General features: G+C 26.3%; 4 protein-coding genes across 4 annotated transcripts; 2 read left to right on the top strand and 2 right to left on the bottom strand.

Annotated features, from left to right (window-relative positions):
- Positions 1-914: 914 nt before the first annotated feature.
- LOC122857877 (RNA polymerase-associated protein RTF1 homolog) lies at positions 915-4,149 on the top strand. The gene is made up of 4 exons (XM_044160333.1): positions 915-1,117; positions 1,390-1,645; positions 1,721-3,415; positions 3,498-4,149. The coding sequence occupies exons 1-4, from the start codon at positions 1,037-1,039 to the stop codon at positions 3,602-3,604; spliced, it is 2,139 nt and encodes a 712-aa protein (XP_044016268.1). The 5' UTR covers positions 915-1,036; the 3' UTR covers positions 3,605-4,149.
- A 1,356-nt stretch (positions 4,150-5,505) lies between these two features.
- LOC122857876 (KRR1 small subunit processome component homolog) lies at positions 5,506-6,577 on the bottom strand. The gene has a single exon (XM_044160332.1). The coding sequence runs from the start codon at positions 6,541-6,543 to the stop codon at positions 5,506-5,508; it is 1,038 nt and encodes a 345-aa protein (XP_044016267.1). The 5' UTR covers positions 6,544-6,577.
- A 671-nt stretch (positions 6,578-7,248) lies between these two features.
- On the top strand, positions 7,249-10,522 carry LOC122856484. The gene is made up of 5 exons (XM_044158157.1): positions 7,249-7,359; positions 8,979-9,216; positions 9,311-9,753; positions 9,832-10,078; positions 10,512-10,522. The coding sequence occupies exons 1-5, from the start codon at positions 7,267-7,269 to the stop codon at positions 10,520-10,522; spliced, it is 1,032 nt and encodes a 343-aa protein (XP_044014092.1). The 5' UTR covers positions 7,249-7,266.
- Positions 10,523-11,554: 1,032 nt separating this feature from the next.
- On the bottom strand, positions 11,555-13,550 carry LOC122856483. Its single transcript, XM_044158156.1, has 4 exons — positions 13,526-13,550; positions 12,914-13,408; positions 12,528-12,794; positions 11,555-12,321 (listed from the first exon to the last, which is right to left on the bottom strand). Exons 1-4 carry the CDS (start codon positions 13,548-13,550, stop codon positions 11,555-11,557), a joined length of 1,554 nt encoding a protein of 517 aa, XP_044014091.1.
- Between the last annotated feature and the right edge of the window lie 356 nt (positions 13,551-13,906).

Genomic DNA, 13,906 nt, shown 5'->3' with positions numbered 1-13,906 from the left:
TAGTTGTTGATAATACAGGAATTTCGATTGTTAACATTTAATTAAATTTAAATGTTTTCTTTCCTCGATGTATTTTTTTTTTAAAACAAAATCATTTATATTTTTTAGTTTATCAATACAATACAAATATTTTTAAATTAATATTTGATAAACTCGAATGTAACAAGTGTTTATAAAGCAAATAGAAAAAAAAAAAAAAAAGAATAATTATTAAAATTACATTTAACATTGAAAATTGCATGTTTTAAAATTTAATATATATTTTCTGCTGACTAAATTTTGTACAAAAAAAAAGCTAATAACTGTTAAAATGTTGCATTTGTTTAACAAAGTAGTATTTACATTGATAATATTTTAAAAGTCATTCGAAATTTGCATAATAATATACCATCAAGTAAATATCGAAAAAAAAAATTGGAAATTATTTTAAATTGCTTGTCTTTAACTATATTTTTTTTTTCATAGTGTTATGCAATTACTGAGACCTTCAAAAAAATTTAATAAGATGAATATCAAAGGATAAAGTTTTTTTGGTTTGATCAAGTCAACATCTAGAATAATCTACAATGTACAATAAATATTATTGCAAGAAGTTTATTCTAAAAATTATATTCTTTTATTTTCAGGTAATTTTATTTATTTTATTTAATTAAAAAAATTTATGCTATTGACTAATTGAGACTTTAGGCTGCATATGAAGATTTACGATTTTTTTAACTCAAATGGTATTTGAAAATTCTATAAAAAAATATTAATTATTAATTAATAATTGTTTGATATATTATTTGCAATTATTTGCAATTATTTGTCTTTTGAAATTTAGGGTTGGTAACAATGATAACAAAAAAAAAAAAGTGTTGGTAGCGTTGGTAGCATTGCACAGTTACGCGCGCAGCTTTTTTTTTTTATTTATTAAAGCTTTGATTGTGGTTGCTGTTGTCCACTTGTCATTCAATCAAAATCTTAAATTAATATATAATATAAATATTATATACCTCTATAAATAAGTAATAATATTATTAAATTATTTATCAATATGCCGAAAAGAAAGAATAACGCTTTACTTGATTCTGATAGTAGTGAAAGTGGCTCAGATAGTGGATCAGACCTTGACAATGTAAGTATTATAACCTCAAATAATATACATAATTAAATATACAAAATAAATAATAATAAATTTCTTTTTATTAAAAGCTTTAAATGTAAAAAATAATAATTTAAATACTTGGTTTCTTAGTCTTCTTTTATATTAAATTTATCAAAATTAAATAGAACTTTTTATTTTTATTTTTTTAACTTGATGAATATTGATTTTGTTGATTTTGTTTTTGTTTGTGATGATTGATAAAAAATGTAAATGTTTATTAACCTTGAAATAATATTGATCAGGATATATCAATGGCAAGAAAAAAAAGAGCAAGAAGTCAGGATGATTCACAAACTGATGATAGTCCAGTTAAAAAAGAATCAAAACAAGTTGATTCAGATACATCTGATTCAGATGATGATTGGAATGCAAAATCTGGTAAACAAAAAAAGAAAAAAACATCAGCAGCTAAAAGAAATAAAAGAAAAGTAACAAGATCAAGTTCAGATGACAGTGATAGTGATGATGAACCAGCAAAAGTATCTGAACCAGAAGAAGGTAATTTTTAATGATAATATTAAATTATATAAAAACAAAAAGAAAAATGTGAAATAATAATAAATAATTAACCAGGTGAAGTATCAGATTCTGATGGTAGTGTATCAGATTCAGATGAAGAAGAATTTAATGATGGTTTTGATGATAAATTAATGGGTGATGCTGATGATCGTGCACGTCTTAATAAAATGACTGAAAAAGAACGTGAACAAGAAATATTTAAACGTATTGAACAACGTGAACAAATGAAAATACGTTTTGAAATTGAAAAAAAATTACGTATGGCTAAAAAACAAGAAATGCGTAAACAAAAAGAATTAAAAAAAAAAGAACGTACTAATAATGATGATAATAATAAAAAAATTGAACGTGCACCAGATTTAAAAGAACGTAGTAAAGATCGTAAAAAAACAATTGAAGAAAAACAAGATAAAAAATCAAATGCAATGGCATTATTAAAAGCAAGAAGAGAAGAAAAAAAAGAAAGAGAAGAAAAAGAAAAACAAAAAATTGAACAAAAAACAACAACAAAAGATGACGATGATGATGATGATGACAATGACGACAATGACAATGACAATAAAACAAAATTAAATGCATCAAATATATATTCAGATGATAGTTCATCATCATCTGATGATGATGAACGTCATCCAAATAAAACATCATCATCAACAACAGCCACAACAACAACAACAAATTCACGTCAAAATAATAAATCATCATCATCATCTGATGATCGTGATAGTGATTCAGATAATGATAAAAAATCAATATCAAGTCCAAAAAATAAAATGAATAAACCATTGTATATTAATACAAAAGATGATTTAAATAAAATACGTTTATCACGTCATAAAATGGAAAGATTAGTACATTTACCATTTTTTAATCGTGTTGTACAAGGTTGTTATGTTAGAATTGGTATTGGTAATAATAATGGTAAACCAGTTTATCGTGTTGCTGAAATATCTGGTGTATGTGAAACAGCTAAAATATATCAACTTGGTAGTACACGTACAAATAAAGGTTTAAAACTACGTCATGGTGCACAAGAACGTATATTTCGTTTAGAATTTGTATCAAATCAAGAATTTACTGATTCTGAATTTATAAAATGGCGTGAAACATGTGCGTTACAAGGTATATCAATGCCAACATTTGATGAAATAAATACTAAATTAAAAGAAATAAAAGAAGCCATGGTTTATGAATTTAAAGAAGAAGATATTGAAAAAATTGTTAAAGAAAAAGAAAGATTTAAAGCTGGACCATTTAATTATGCTATGAAAAAAGCAACATTAATGAGAGAAAGAGAAGCAGCAAATCATCGTGGTGATGATGAAACAGCATCAAAGTTAACAACTGAAATTGGAGAATTAGAAGAAAAAGCATCATCATTAGATAAAGCAAGAACATCAACAATATCAAGTATATCATATATCAATGATAGAAATAGAAAAAGAAATGTTGAAGAAGCTGAAAAAGCTATTATGGAAGAATATCAAGCATCAAAAGGTAAAACAATTGATGATCCATTTACAAGAAGAAGTACTAAACCACGTATGGGTTTTTCATCTAAAAATGAAGTTGATGCTGTTGTTGATGTTGTACCATCTATTATTGAAAAACCCATACCAACAAATGACACAATTAATATTTTAAATGACAAAGAAAATGGTAAAGAAATTAAAAAAAAACAAAATACCGAGGATCTATTTAATGCTCATGATTTTGATATTACTATTGATTTGGAAGTGCCAATGCCAAGTAAGTTTTCATTCATTTTTTTTTTCTATTTATTTTTCAATGATAATATAAACAAGCTAATATTTATTTTTATTTATTATAGGTAATCCAGTTAGTGTACTGCCAAAACCAGTTAGCAATGTCAAAGACACTGGTCCACGTCGTTCATTGAATCTTGAAGATTACAAGAAAAAACGTGGACTCATATAACACGACACTTTTTATCAATTATTTTCAATGATATTTATTATTTTCGTATATAATCTATATATTAAAAATAGATATAAATAATTTTTGCAATTAATATTTTGCATGACGCACTGATGTTTGTTGTAAAAAAAAAAAACAGGTGTATTTAAATTAATAACGAGATTAAACAAGTTAATTTTTAGTAATAAAATTAAACACTTAAATCATCATCATCATCATGGTTTAATCATTCGTTTTCTTTTTGCCAAGATACTAGTGTGTATATATTATTATTATTATTAAAAGTCAGTGTAAATTATATTGACAATAATAATTATTCAAGTCTTTCAGAAATTAATTTTAAAAATTAACAATCTTGACGAATTTATTGTTGACACTTTTTGATTATTTTCGTTTTTTTTTTTTTTTTTTGAATTATAAATAATTAATATAAATATTATCTAGAAATAATAATAGTTGTTAAATATAACGAGTAACTAATTTGACTAGATTGTTTTAAATAAAAAAAAAATGATTGAAAACCAGTGTACGACAGCAGCCACAGGCATTATCTTTATTATTAGTTTGTATTTAGAAATCCTATTTAAAATTTTTATTTTTCAATAAATTCATTTTTCATCATGCAAATAAACTATAAGTATATATTTTTTTGTCATAATAATAACTTCAAGACAGTATTAGAAAATTGTAATATAATTAAAATATCATTTATAAAAAAAAAAAAAAAAAAAAAAAAAATTTTAAAATAAATAACAAAAAAACAAAATATATTTGATGATTATTTAATTGAAAAATACAATGTACATATATTAAGGGATAAAAAAAAAATAAAAAATGTATATATTATTATAATAGCAATATTATTTATATAATTTTATAATTTGATTATTTTTATTCATATACTTATTAATTGAACAATATTAAAAAAGAAAAAACAAAAATTATTTGTATGTTTTTCTCAAGCTGCATTTCTTTGTTTAAATTTATAAACAATAGATTATAAAAATTTGTTTGTTAATTGAAAAAATAATGTTTATAATAGCGCGCCCATTGATTAAGCTTAAAAAGCTATTGCATAATCATTAGAAGCGTTCAATTTGTACTATTCTGTACCGCAATTGTTTTATTTTGTACCTAAAAATTAAAGGGTGGAGAAAAGGTTTAGAATCGACTTTTTTTCTTGATGACTCGGGAGAAAAAAAAGTTGCTGCAAACGCAGAATAATTTGTACTAATTTGTACCGCCAAGCCCGGAATCTATACCTCAAAAATAACAACAAAAAAAAAATCATTTACTCCAAAATGTTTATTAACAATTGCATATCTGCTTTAATAATCAACATATTTTAATGTTTTTTTTTCCAAAATAAAGAGTAAGTTGTGCTTTAATTTGAACCATCAAATTTATAATAAAAAAAAAAAATAAATTAAAAATATTTATTTTTGAAGGCAGAAACATTTTGGAGTAAATATTTTTTTTTGTTGTTATTTTTGAGGTACAAATTTCGAGTTTGGTGGTACAAATTAAAGCACAACTTACGCTTCATTTTAAGCCTTTATTAAAGCCTTTTACAAACTAGGTTCACGCACTTCTGTTTTTTCTCTCCTTTTTTTTTTTCAAAGGTTGAAGGGGCAGAGAGATGTAGGCGCGTCATGTTGACTAGTATTATAAAAATATATTATAAAAATTAAAATGATGTAAATGTATGTCACTGATATTACAACATGTAACAATAGGAAAAAAAAAAAAATAATAAAATTCTTTTTTTAAATGAACAGTTATCATTTTATTTATTCAAATTTTCAATTGACCAATATTATATTCATTACATAAATATAAAAGCCATTGTATTAAAAATTAAACAAAAAGAAAAAAAGCTAAAATAATAATTTTTCATATAATTATTTTGTTTTATTTTTTTTTGACATTGCTTTTTTTACTTTTTCCTTGACATCATTCACATTAATATTATCAGTTTTTCGTTTTTTAGATGTATTTTCACTTGAATTTGTTTCATCTGGTGCAATAAATGGTTCTGCTCTACGTTTTTGTCTTTTTTCATTAGCTTCATCATGTTTAGTATCTTGTTCTTTCTTTTGTTTCATACGTTTTTGTTCTTGTGTAAGGAAATATTCACCAGATTCAAGTGCTTTATCAAGTTTACTTTGTTGTTGTGGTGGTGGGAATGGTGTATATGGTTTCTTTTCTTTTTTATTTTTAGGTTGTTTTCTCTTAGATATATTTTTATTACTGAATTTTGGTAAAAATCTTTCCCAATTTTCATTCTTTAATTTTGGATCTTTAGCAAGTTCACGTTTAATCATTAATGTTTTAATATTATATATTGGATGAATATTATTCATAGTATCTTCAACAATTCTACGTACTTGTTGTAGACCTTTATATGGACCAAGTGCAGCTGCAGTTCCCCCTTGTACTACTATATAACAATTTGTTAATAATTCAATGGATTTCAATGTACAACCATTTGGTCCAACAATACGTTGACGTCTTTTATGCCATTTTTCTTTATTTCTAACTAATGATCGTGTTTTAATAATATCAGCACCAAGTTCATCATCTCCTAATATACGTACAGCTTGTTCAAATGGTACTGAACGTGATAATAGCCTTATTAAATCTCTTGCTTTGATAATAACATATGGATCCCATGTTTTACGTGTTGTTTTAACAGTCATAATTCCTTCAATTAAATCTAATTCAGCTTTAATTCCATGATCATCTAATGCTTTCTGTACAAGTGTCCAACATTCACGTAAATATTCTCCACGATATTTTGGAAATACTGTTGCAAATGAACTCTCTTCTAATAAACGATGACGATTATCCGATTTTTCAAACTTTGGAATTTTCATTGACCATGCATTTTCAACTGGTCCAGTTGGTTGTTTATTATCATTATTCTCTGAGTCACTCATTGTTGTCAATAATTTAATTCATCAACTAAAAATTAATTTAATTATATTGATTTTTAAATTTTTGGTTATGTTATAAATTTTATAATTAAGGCACATGGAGGTGAATAGTGTCGCTAGAGATAGCAATATATTGGATGGTGTTCCCTCTCACTCACGCATGCGCATATTAAATCTTGTACAGTCAACGTCAAAACAAACTTAAGTACTACACGATATAAAAATTACATTATATTTCAGTAGTCTCAACCAACTTTAGTTGACGTGACTGTACCGACAAGGACAAAAGCCCATCCATTGAATCTCTCTCTCGGCGACACTAAGTTCGGCTTCCAGTTTTATTATATTTCAGTGGTATAAGCATCATCGTCATATTACTACTGTAGTCATTACTAGTTGAATAGTAGTTAAAGAACTAGATAAATACTGATAATACATAGTAGTTATACAGACTATAGTTCAGTTGGACAGCAAAATACGGTTTTAAAAAAGTAAGGTTAACACACCACGTGTCCACGTGGCAATCGACTTGATCCCTGAACTAACTTTTTAAAGTCTTATTGACACAATATAGCTTGAATACTATTTTATTCACGTGAATCAGAAAAAAGGTATAAAGTGCCATCAATTTATCAAGTTGTTTCCATTAAATTTTTCAAATTTAGGATTTAATGGTTTAATAATTCATTGATTTTTTTTTTTTTTTAGGTTAGCCGAAAATAAAATATGAAGACTAATCCAAGTAAGATGGATATGGATCAGATCAATTTAGGTCCTACTGAATGGTTTAAAAAATTCACTATAATTTCCAATGAAGAAGTAAGTTTCGAATTATATAAATACGAGGCTAAATATTCTATATTATACGAGGCTATTTGCACTATTTTAGTGATTTTTAGGTGAGTTTACCGTGGTTTTAGGGTGGTTCAGAGAGCAAATGTCTGAACTCAGGAATCCCTAGACTTTTTAACGGGTGTTTAATAAGGTCATGGGGGTGAATAAGGTTTTAACGTGTTTAAGGAGGTTATGCAGCTATCACTTTTTTTTATTTGAATATAATGAGAATGTTCTAAATAGTCCGTAAGCTGATGGCAAAAAAAACTAGACACAACTTAAATGGTCTGCAAATATTTGTTCAGTGGTAGTCCTCGAGACCCAGAACACGGTGCACCTACTCCCTACTGTTTTGATTGGTAACTATCCCCAGGTAAGACAGGTAGAAAATCGATAATTTGCACAGCTCGTAATTATAATTATACTTAATTTTTTATTTATAATACTTTTAATTTTATTAATTTAATTTAATTTTAAAATCCCTACTAAATTAATTGACACCCGACCGAGATATCAATTATTGAAAATCGAAAAAAATACGAATTATTATTTTCAACGTGCCTCATAATAATAATAATAATTCGTGTTTTTTTCAATTCTCACAAATTAATATCTCGGCCGGGCTAAAACTAATTCGATTGAGATTTATTAAAATTAACTTAATATAATGAAATTAAAAGTATTAAACAAATACCAATCAATTTTGAGTTGTTTTAATTATCGACTTTTACCTGGCTTAACTGTGGACGGGGGCAAAAAAAAATTGCTTGGCATTATAGGTGAACCGTGTCCTGGGTCTCAAGAACTACCATTTAACAAGTATTTGTTCAATTCGGTTCTGTTTACGTTTTTTGGCATCATCTTACGGACTATTAACATTGGCTCTTATGGAGATTTCAACCATTTTTTTTTTGGATAGAAAAAATGATGAAAAAGTCTTGAAAAAAATCACACATATACCAGAAACCGAGTTTTATTAATTGCGCGAAAAATTTTCATATGTTGATCGGTCAATTAATGGGTAATTAATTATAAACTTTACAAAAATTAGATGTGGCAACGTATGGCAAGTTTAAACACATACGCACACTCGCAGTCCTATATATTGTATACGGAGCGCAGGCACTTTACACTTTATTTTTTTACAGTGTAGCCGGATCTCAGTTATTTGTCTGTGACGTCAGAAGCGCCCCGCAACACCCGCAATGAATTTGTGCATAACTTCCTTAAATTTTTTTTTGAAATTATAATTATACCGATTACATTTAATAAGTTAGCGTGGATTTAACTTAGTGGATATTTAAAACAAAATTTTGAATAGTAGCTTATTTTACTAGCTAACCGATTTTTGTCTGCATTTTCTCCAATTTTTTCCGAATTACTCCGATTTTTAAAAATCGAAGCAAATCGAAGAAATAATTTTCACCAGGGCCCACTAAAACCCCATTAAACACCCGTTAAAAAATTTAATTCTGAACCACCCTAAAACCACGTTAAACTCACCTCAAAGTCACGTTAAAATCAATAAAATGGTGCAAATAGCTTCATTCTATATTAAATTAGTTAATTCAATTGAATAATAAATTAATTTTTGTCTTATATAGCTTGAGTTATTAGAAACATCCTCAGATGGTGAAATAATAATAATGGATTGGAAATATACAGATATAATCATAGATGATGGTAATTATACTGAATATAATAATGATAATAATGATAATGATGATGATGATGATGATTATTATGTATCTAACGAATATAGAAAAAAACTAAAATCACAGTTTAATTTGCGTATGATTCGCATGGCTCCTCTATTTGCTAGTCAACCACGACTCAAAAAAAGTAAGAAAAGAACAACACTATAATTTTTAATGATAAAAACAAAACTTTATATTACTCTAAATATTCTAATAAAAATATTTAATTAATTTTTCAGTATGCAAAGATTGGGATAACAGCTTTCTTCCTACATGCTTTAAAACATATGTATTCAATAGAAATGAAAATGATTCAGTTAGTGAAATACATGAAAAAGCAAATGATCTAAAGTACCTAATTAATCTCTGTGGAAGTAATTTAACTAGTCTAGATGTAACACAATATCCTATTTCTCAAATAATGCCAATTATCAATGCTAATTGTCCAAATCTTGTGGAACTTTCATTAGCATTCAAAGAAATTATGAGTCAAGATTTTGAAAATGTTTTTTCTAATATGTCTCACCTTACAACACTGTCGATTGAATGGCAATGTAAAAATACAACTCTACCAATGACTTTAGCCAAGTCATTAGAAAAAATTGGTGGAACCTTGAAAAGTTTAAATCTTTCATGTACTTTGAAAGGAAATGATATTTTCTCACCAGATTCATTGGCTTCAGTAAGTTTAAATTTTTAATAAATATTATATTACAATAAAAAATATCATTTAATTTTTAATAAATTATTTATTTTTTAGGTATTTCCTCGACTAAGTGCTTTGAAATATTTAACAATAAGTGGTTTTGGACTAAGTCAACTATTACTCCAGTCGATAGGTGAAATGAAAAATTTGATTAATCTAAGATTATACTCTTTGTGGCCGAAAAATCATCCAATGTTTGATACAAGAATCAATATGTATCCAATTGGGAATTTGAAAAATCTCGAAAAGTTATGGGTTGATTGTGATTATAGTGTTAGAGATGAATTTTTGATTAATCTTTGTGATAATGCTAAAAAATTAACGTTTTTACATATAATTGGAACACATATAACTGATATTGGTATGAGTGCAATTAATAATTTAGAACAATTGGAATATTTCATACTTGGTTCAACTTATAGTATTGTTGGTCCGCGAAAAAATGAATTTATTACTGATAAATCAATTCGATGTTTATTCAATCAAAAATTGTACTCTTTGGATATATCAAATTGCATTAATATTACTGATAAATCAGTAATTAAACTTGTTAAAAATTTACCAAATTTAAGATCTTTATTCATTGAAAATACAAAGGTAACTCGTGAAGCTGTCAAAAAAATATACGAATTAACAAAACTTCGTAAAGAACCATTAGTTGTATATTATTAAACTATTGAAAGTAACTGATTATCTGTGGAATCAAATAATGTTTTTTTTTTTATAATTTAAAGCTGAACATTAATCAGTTTTTTAATATATATACATATATGTAACGACAATTAGAATGGAATATGTATTAGTAACCCAACTGGCAGGGCCAAATGATAGGGTTCATCATGATACAATCATCTACATTATTCATTTAACTTATAAAAAGTTAAACTTTTTTAGTATTAATTTTTAACATAATAATCTTATGATTATTCAAAATTACGTTATGAAAAATAGTAACATTTCAATTCATGTCTAAACTGAATTAAATAATATACATGTTTTTATTGAGAATTTAAATTATTTTTTAAAAAGTAATTTTTAAAGTTTTATTAAACCTGAACAATTAACATCACTTTTAATCTGTTGTACGCAATCGTTTACTGAGCTCATTAAATGATTTGATAGTTTTTTTATCAGTGAACCTAGTGGATTAAATATAGCTATTATTATTTTATTTTATTTTTTTCGTAGACATGTGGTCTAATTATATTTACGATTGTAGAATATATATATCAAAACCACTTTCTTTTTGTTTGTTGACAAATAATTTATGATAGTTTTTATCATAAAATGAAAAAACTTGAAATTCAATCAAGTTAATTAGCTAAAAAATTTATATAAACTTGCGAACGTTAGTCTTGGTATTTTTCTTCCTTCATTATAAACCGTACATTAGATACTCTTTTGAACCCTGTTATTTAGTTCTAAATCAGTTGGGTAAATAAAAAAAATAGTTATTATATTTTATTATATTAGTTTGAGTGACAGCAATAAAATTGTTTTAATTTAAATATTTACTTGCAATTTATTTATTTTTATTAATGTTATTTCTTATCAAGTAATATAATATGTAGGTAGGTATATAAAATAATGACGGATTGCAACACAAATGAACATCTGTATTGATGAATTGTTTTGAAAATAATTAAATAATTAATTCCAAATTCACAAAGAATGAATCGTGGTAATCATGAAATGAAAGAACTAATTCAAGCAAATGATGTTACTGATTTTATTATTATTCAGTACATTGTGGTGTACCAGATACATTAATTATTTATCATTTACCATACGGACCAACAGGGAAGCGTTCAGTAACAACCCCGGCAACAGGATATGGTCGATTATTTTTTAGAACATGATCTATAGCTGTGAAACAGACTTTGTCATATTTAGTAATTATTCCTAAAAGTTCTTTATTCATACATGGACCACCATGAGTAAAACTTTTATTCTCAATTATGGCTCCTGGATCAAGGTCTTCAGGTATTGACCAATTTCCCTCACAAGCTTCACAATTACATGTAAATTGTAAACGTTCTAAATGATTATGACGTATTTCTTTAACTTGACAAAACCATAAAGCACCATAATTAGCAAATACTTGTTCACCTTCTTTAATTGGACGTATGGCTATAATAGCTAAATCTCCATTACGATGAGTACGTATTGCATTTGGACAACAACTGTGATTGAAAAAACTCAAACTTGGTATTACTAATGTTGCCATTAATACATCTTTTCCTGATTGTCCACAAAATAGTGGATACTGATATGCACTAAATAGTGTTACATTTATAAATTTTTTGGCAAGCATAATAAGGTCTAAATTTTTTTTATTCTTCATAAAAGCCAATAACGCAATTGCACCATTTTCTTGAAAAAATTTAATTCTCTTACCAAGAGAATATGACATTATAATAGCATCAACATATGTAATACATTGGTGATTTGCTGTTGATGATGATGATTGATCACACAAACCATAAACACTTTCAAATTTTGTTGGATCAAGTTTGCCTTTGATAAAACCCTTTGTAAGTGGATCTGTTGACATAAAAATATATAAAAATTAAATTAAATGGCCTAAATTAAATAAAAAAATTAATTTGTTAATTTGTGAATAATTGTTTTAAATTTTTTACCTTCTGATTTATCAATTTTATCAGTAAGTTTCTTTAAATTTTCAAATGAATTGTTGGATTGTTTAAATGCCATGATGACAAGTCTCAATGCAACATAAACCTATTCACGCACACCAAAAGCCATTATTTGGCTCAAAACACGACACTCAATATCATGATAATTATCTTGTGCTTGTTTTTTACAATGCCAGCATACATTGTACCTCACATTCATCTTGACAACACTTGCATATGGCTTTTGAATGCCAATACCAGCTTTAATATCTTGAGTCGCAACAACATGCCTTCCATATTTTTCTGAGCATATTAATCCAACTGAGTTGGATAATCCAGGTACTATTGGATTTCTTGACTTTAAAGGTGGTAATGCAGCATCTTCATAGTCAAGGTTTAAACTATTCAACGGTTGGGTTTTTGGCAAATTTATTGAATCAATTCTTTCAATTATCATTTTTTTTGTTCATCATTATTAACAATTCTTGGAAGCCATTTACGAGCTTCTGCAACAGTATTTTTGATTAATTTTTTTTCCATTTTAAGTTCTTTCATGGCACTTGCTTTCCACATGTACAATTCTGCTTTGAATTCATCGGGATAACCATGTTGTATTGCTCGTTCAATATCAATAAGACAATCACTCATATAATTACTATAGAATAATGCAATACTGCGATTGGCATAACCAAATGCAAGTAAATGACTTCCAGTAGGAACATGAGTAATACATTGTGTGTATCTTTTGTGAGCCATCATAAATTCTTGTGCTTGAAAATATACATCTCCTTCTTTTTTGTATAATGCAGAAAGGTTAATGTCTTTTAAATTTATTGTTATTGTTGGAAAGAATTTAAGTTCTGGATTAACACTGAGTTTCCTAGGTCCATTTTCACTTGGTGGAGTATTTCGCTTCAAGAAAATTCCACCAGTCAGCGCAGCTTCAAGCTTGATTTTCCACAACCTTGCATGATCATTTACTTGTTCTCTTTTCTCTGAAACAGTTTATAAAAAAAAAAAATTTATTGAATTAAAGTTTTATCAAAAAACAATTTATTAAATTAAAAATTTAACATAGAGAAAAAAAAAAAAAAAGGAAAATTTTTACTTACTTATTTCAGATTCAAGCGTGTCCATTTTCTTTGATTTTTAGTAATAATTAAAACACGAAAAAGCTGATAATTTATTATTATATTAAGTTGTAATTTAAATGTTAATAATTAATACTGATTAAATGATTTTCAATAACTAATGGCGTTTAAATTTAAAAGAATATTTTAAAAATTATTTGATGCAACTTGGAGCACAGACGAGAGACGAATGAATTGGTCGAGTCGATAGGTCTAGACACGTAGGCTAAAATACTGGAAAAGGAATCTTCTAGAAAAAAAAAATTGCCACGAATGAATCATTAATGAATATATTGATAATAATAGATTTATCATCGACAAATTAATAATCCTCCAATGTAAATAAACATGGTTGAAAAAGTA

The sequence above is a fragment of the Aphidius gifuensis genome, linkage group LG5, assembly GCF_014905175.1.
Source record: "Aphidius gifuensis isolate YNYX2018 linkage group LG5, ASM1490517v1, whole genome shotgun sequence".
Taxonomy (NCBI): domain Eukaryota; kingdom Metazoa; phylum Arthropoda; class Insecta; order Hymenoptera; family Braconidae; genus Aphidius; species Aphidius gifuensis.
The sequence above is the reverse complement of the archived record's forward strand: the minus strand, read 5'-3'. Positions and strand labels throughout refer to the sequence as shown.

Coding starts and splice junctions, on each gene's coding strand:
- LOC122857876 (XM_044160332.1), bottom strand. CDS start 6,543: ATGAGTGACTCAGAGAATAATGATAATAAACAACCAACTGGACCAGTT.
- LOC122857877 (XM_044160333.1), top strand. CDS start 1,037: ATGCCGAAAAGAAAGAATAACGCTTTACTTGATTCTGATAGTAGTGAA. Junction 1,118..1,389: donor GTGGATCAGACCTTGACAAT/GTAAGTATTATA, acceptor AATATTGATCAG/GATATATCAATGGCAAGAAA. Junction 1,646..1,720: donor AGTATCTGAACCAGAAGAAG/GTAATTTTTAAT, acceptor ATAATTAACCAG/GTGAAGTATCAGATTCTGAT.
- LOC122856483 (XM_044158156.1), bottom strand. CDS start 13,550: ATGGACACGCTTGAATCTGAAATAA. Junction 13,409..13,525: donor CACGCTTGAATCTGAAATAA/GTAAGTAAAAAT, acceptor AAACTGTTTCAG/AGAAAAGAGAACAAGTAAAT. Junction 12,795..12,913: donor AAATACTGTTGCAGAAGCTC/GTAAATGGCTTC, acceptor TTGACTATGAAG/ATGCTGCATTACCACCTTTA.
- LOC122856484 (XM_044158157.1), top strand. CDS start 7,267: ATGAAGACTAATCCAAGTAAGATGGATATGGATCAGATCAATTTAGGT. Junction 7,360..8,978: donor CTATAATTTCCAATGAAGAA/GTAAGTTTCGAA, acceptor TGTCTTATATAG/CTTGAGTTATTAGAAACATC. Junction 9,754..9,831: donor CACCAGATTCATTGGCTTCA/GTAAGTTTAAAT, acceptor TTTATTTTTTAG/GTATTTCCTCGACTAAGTGC.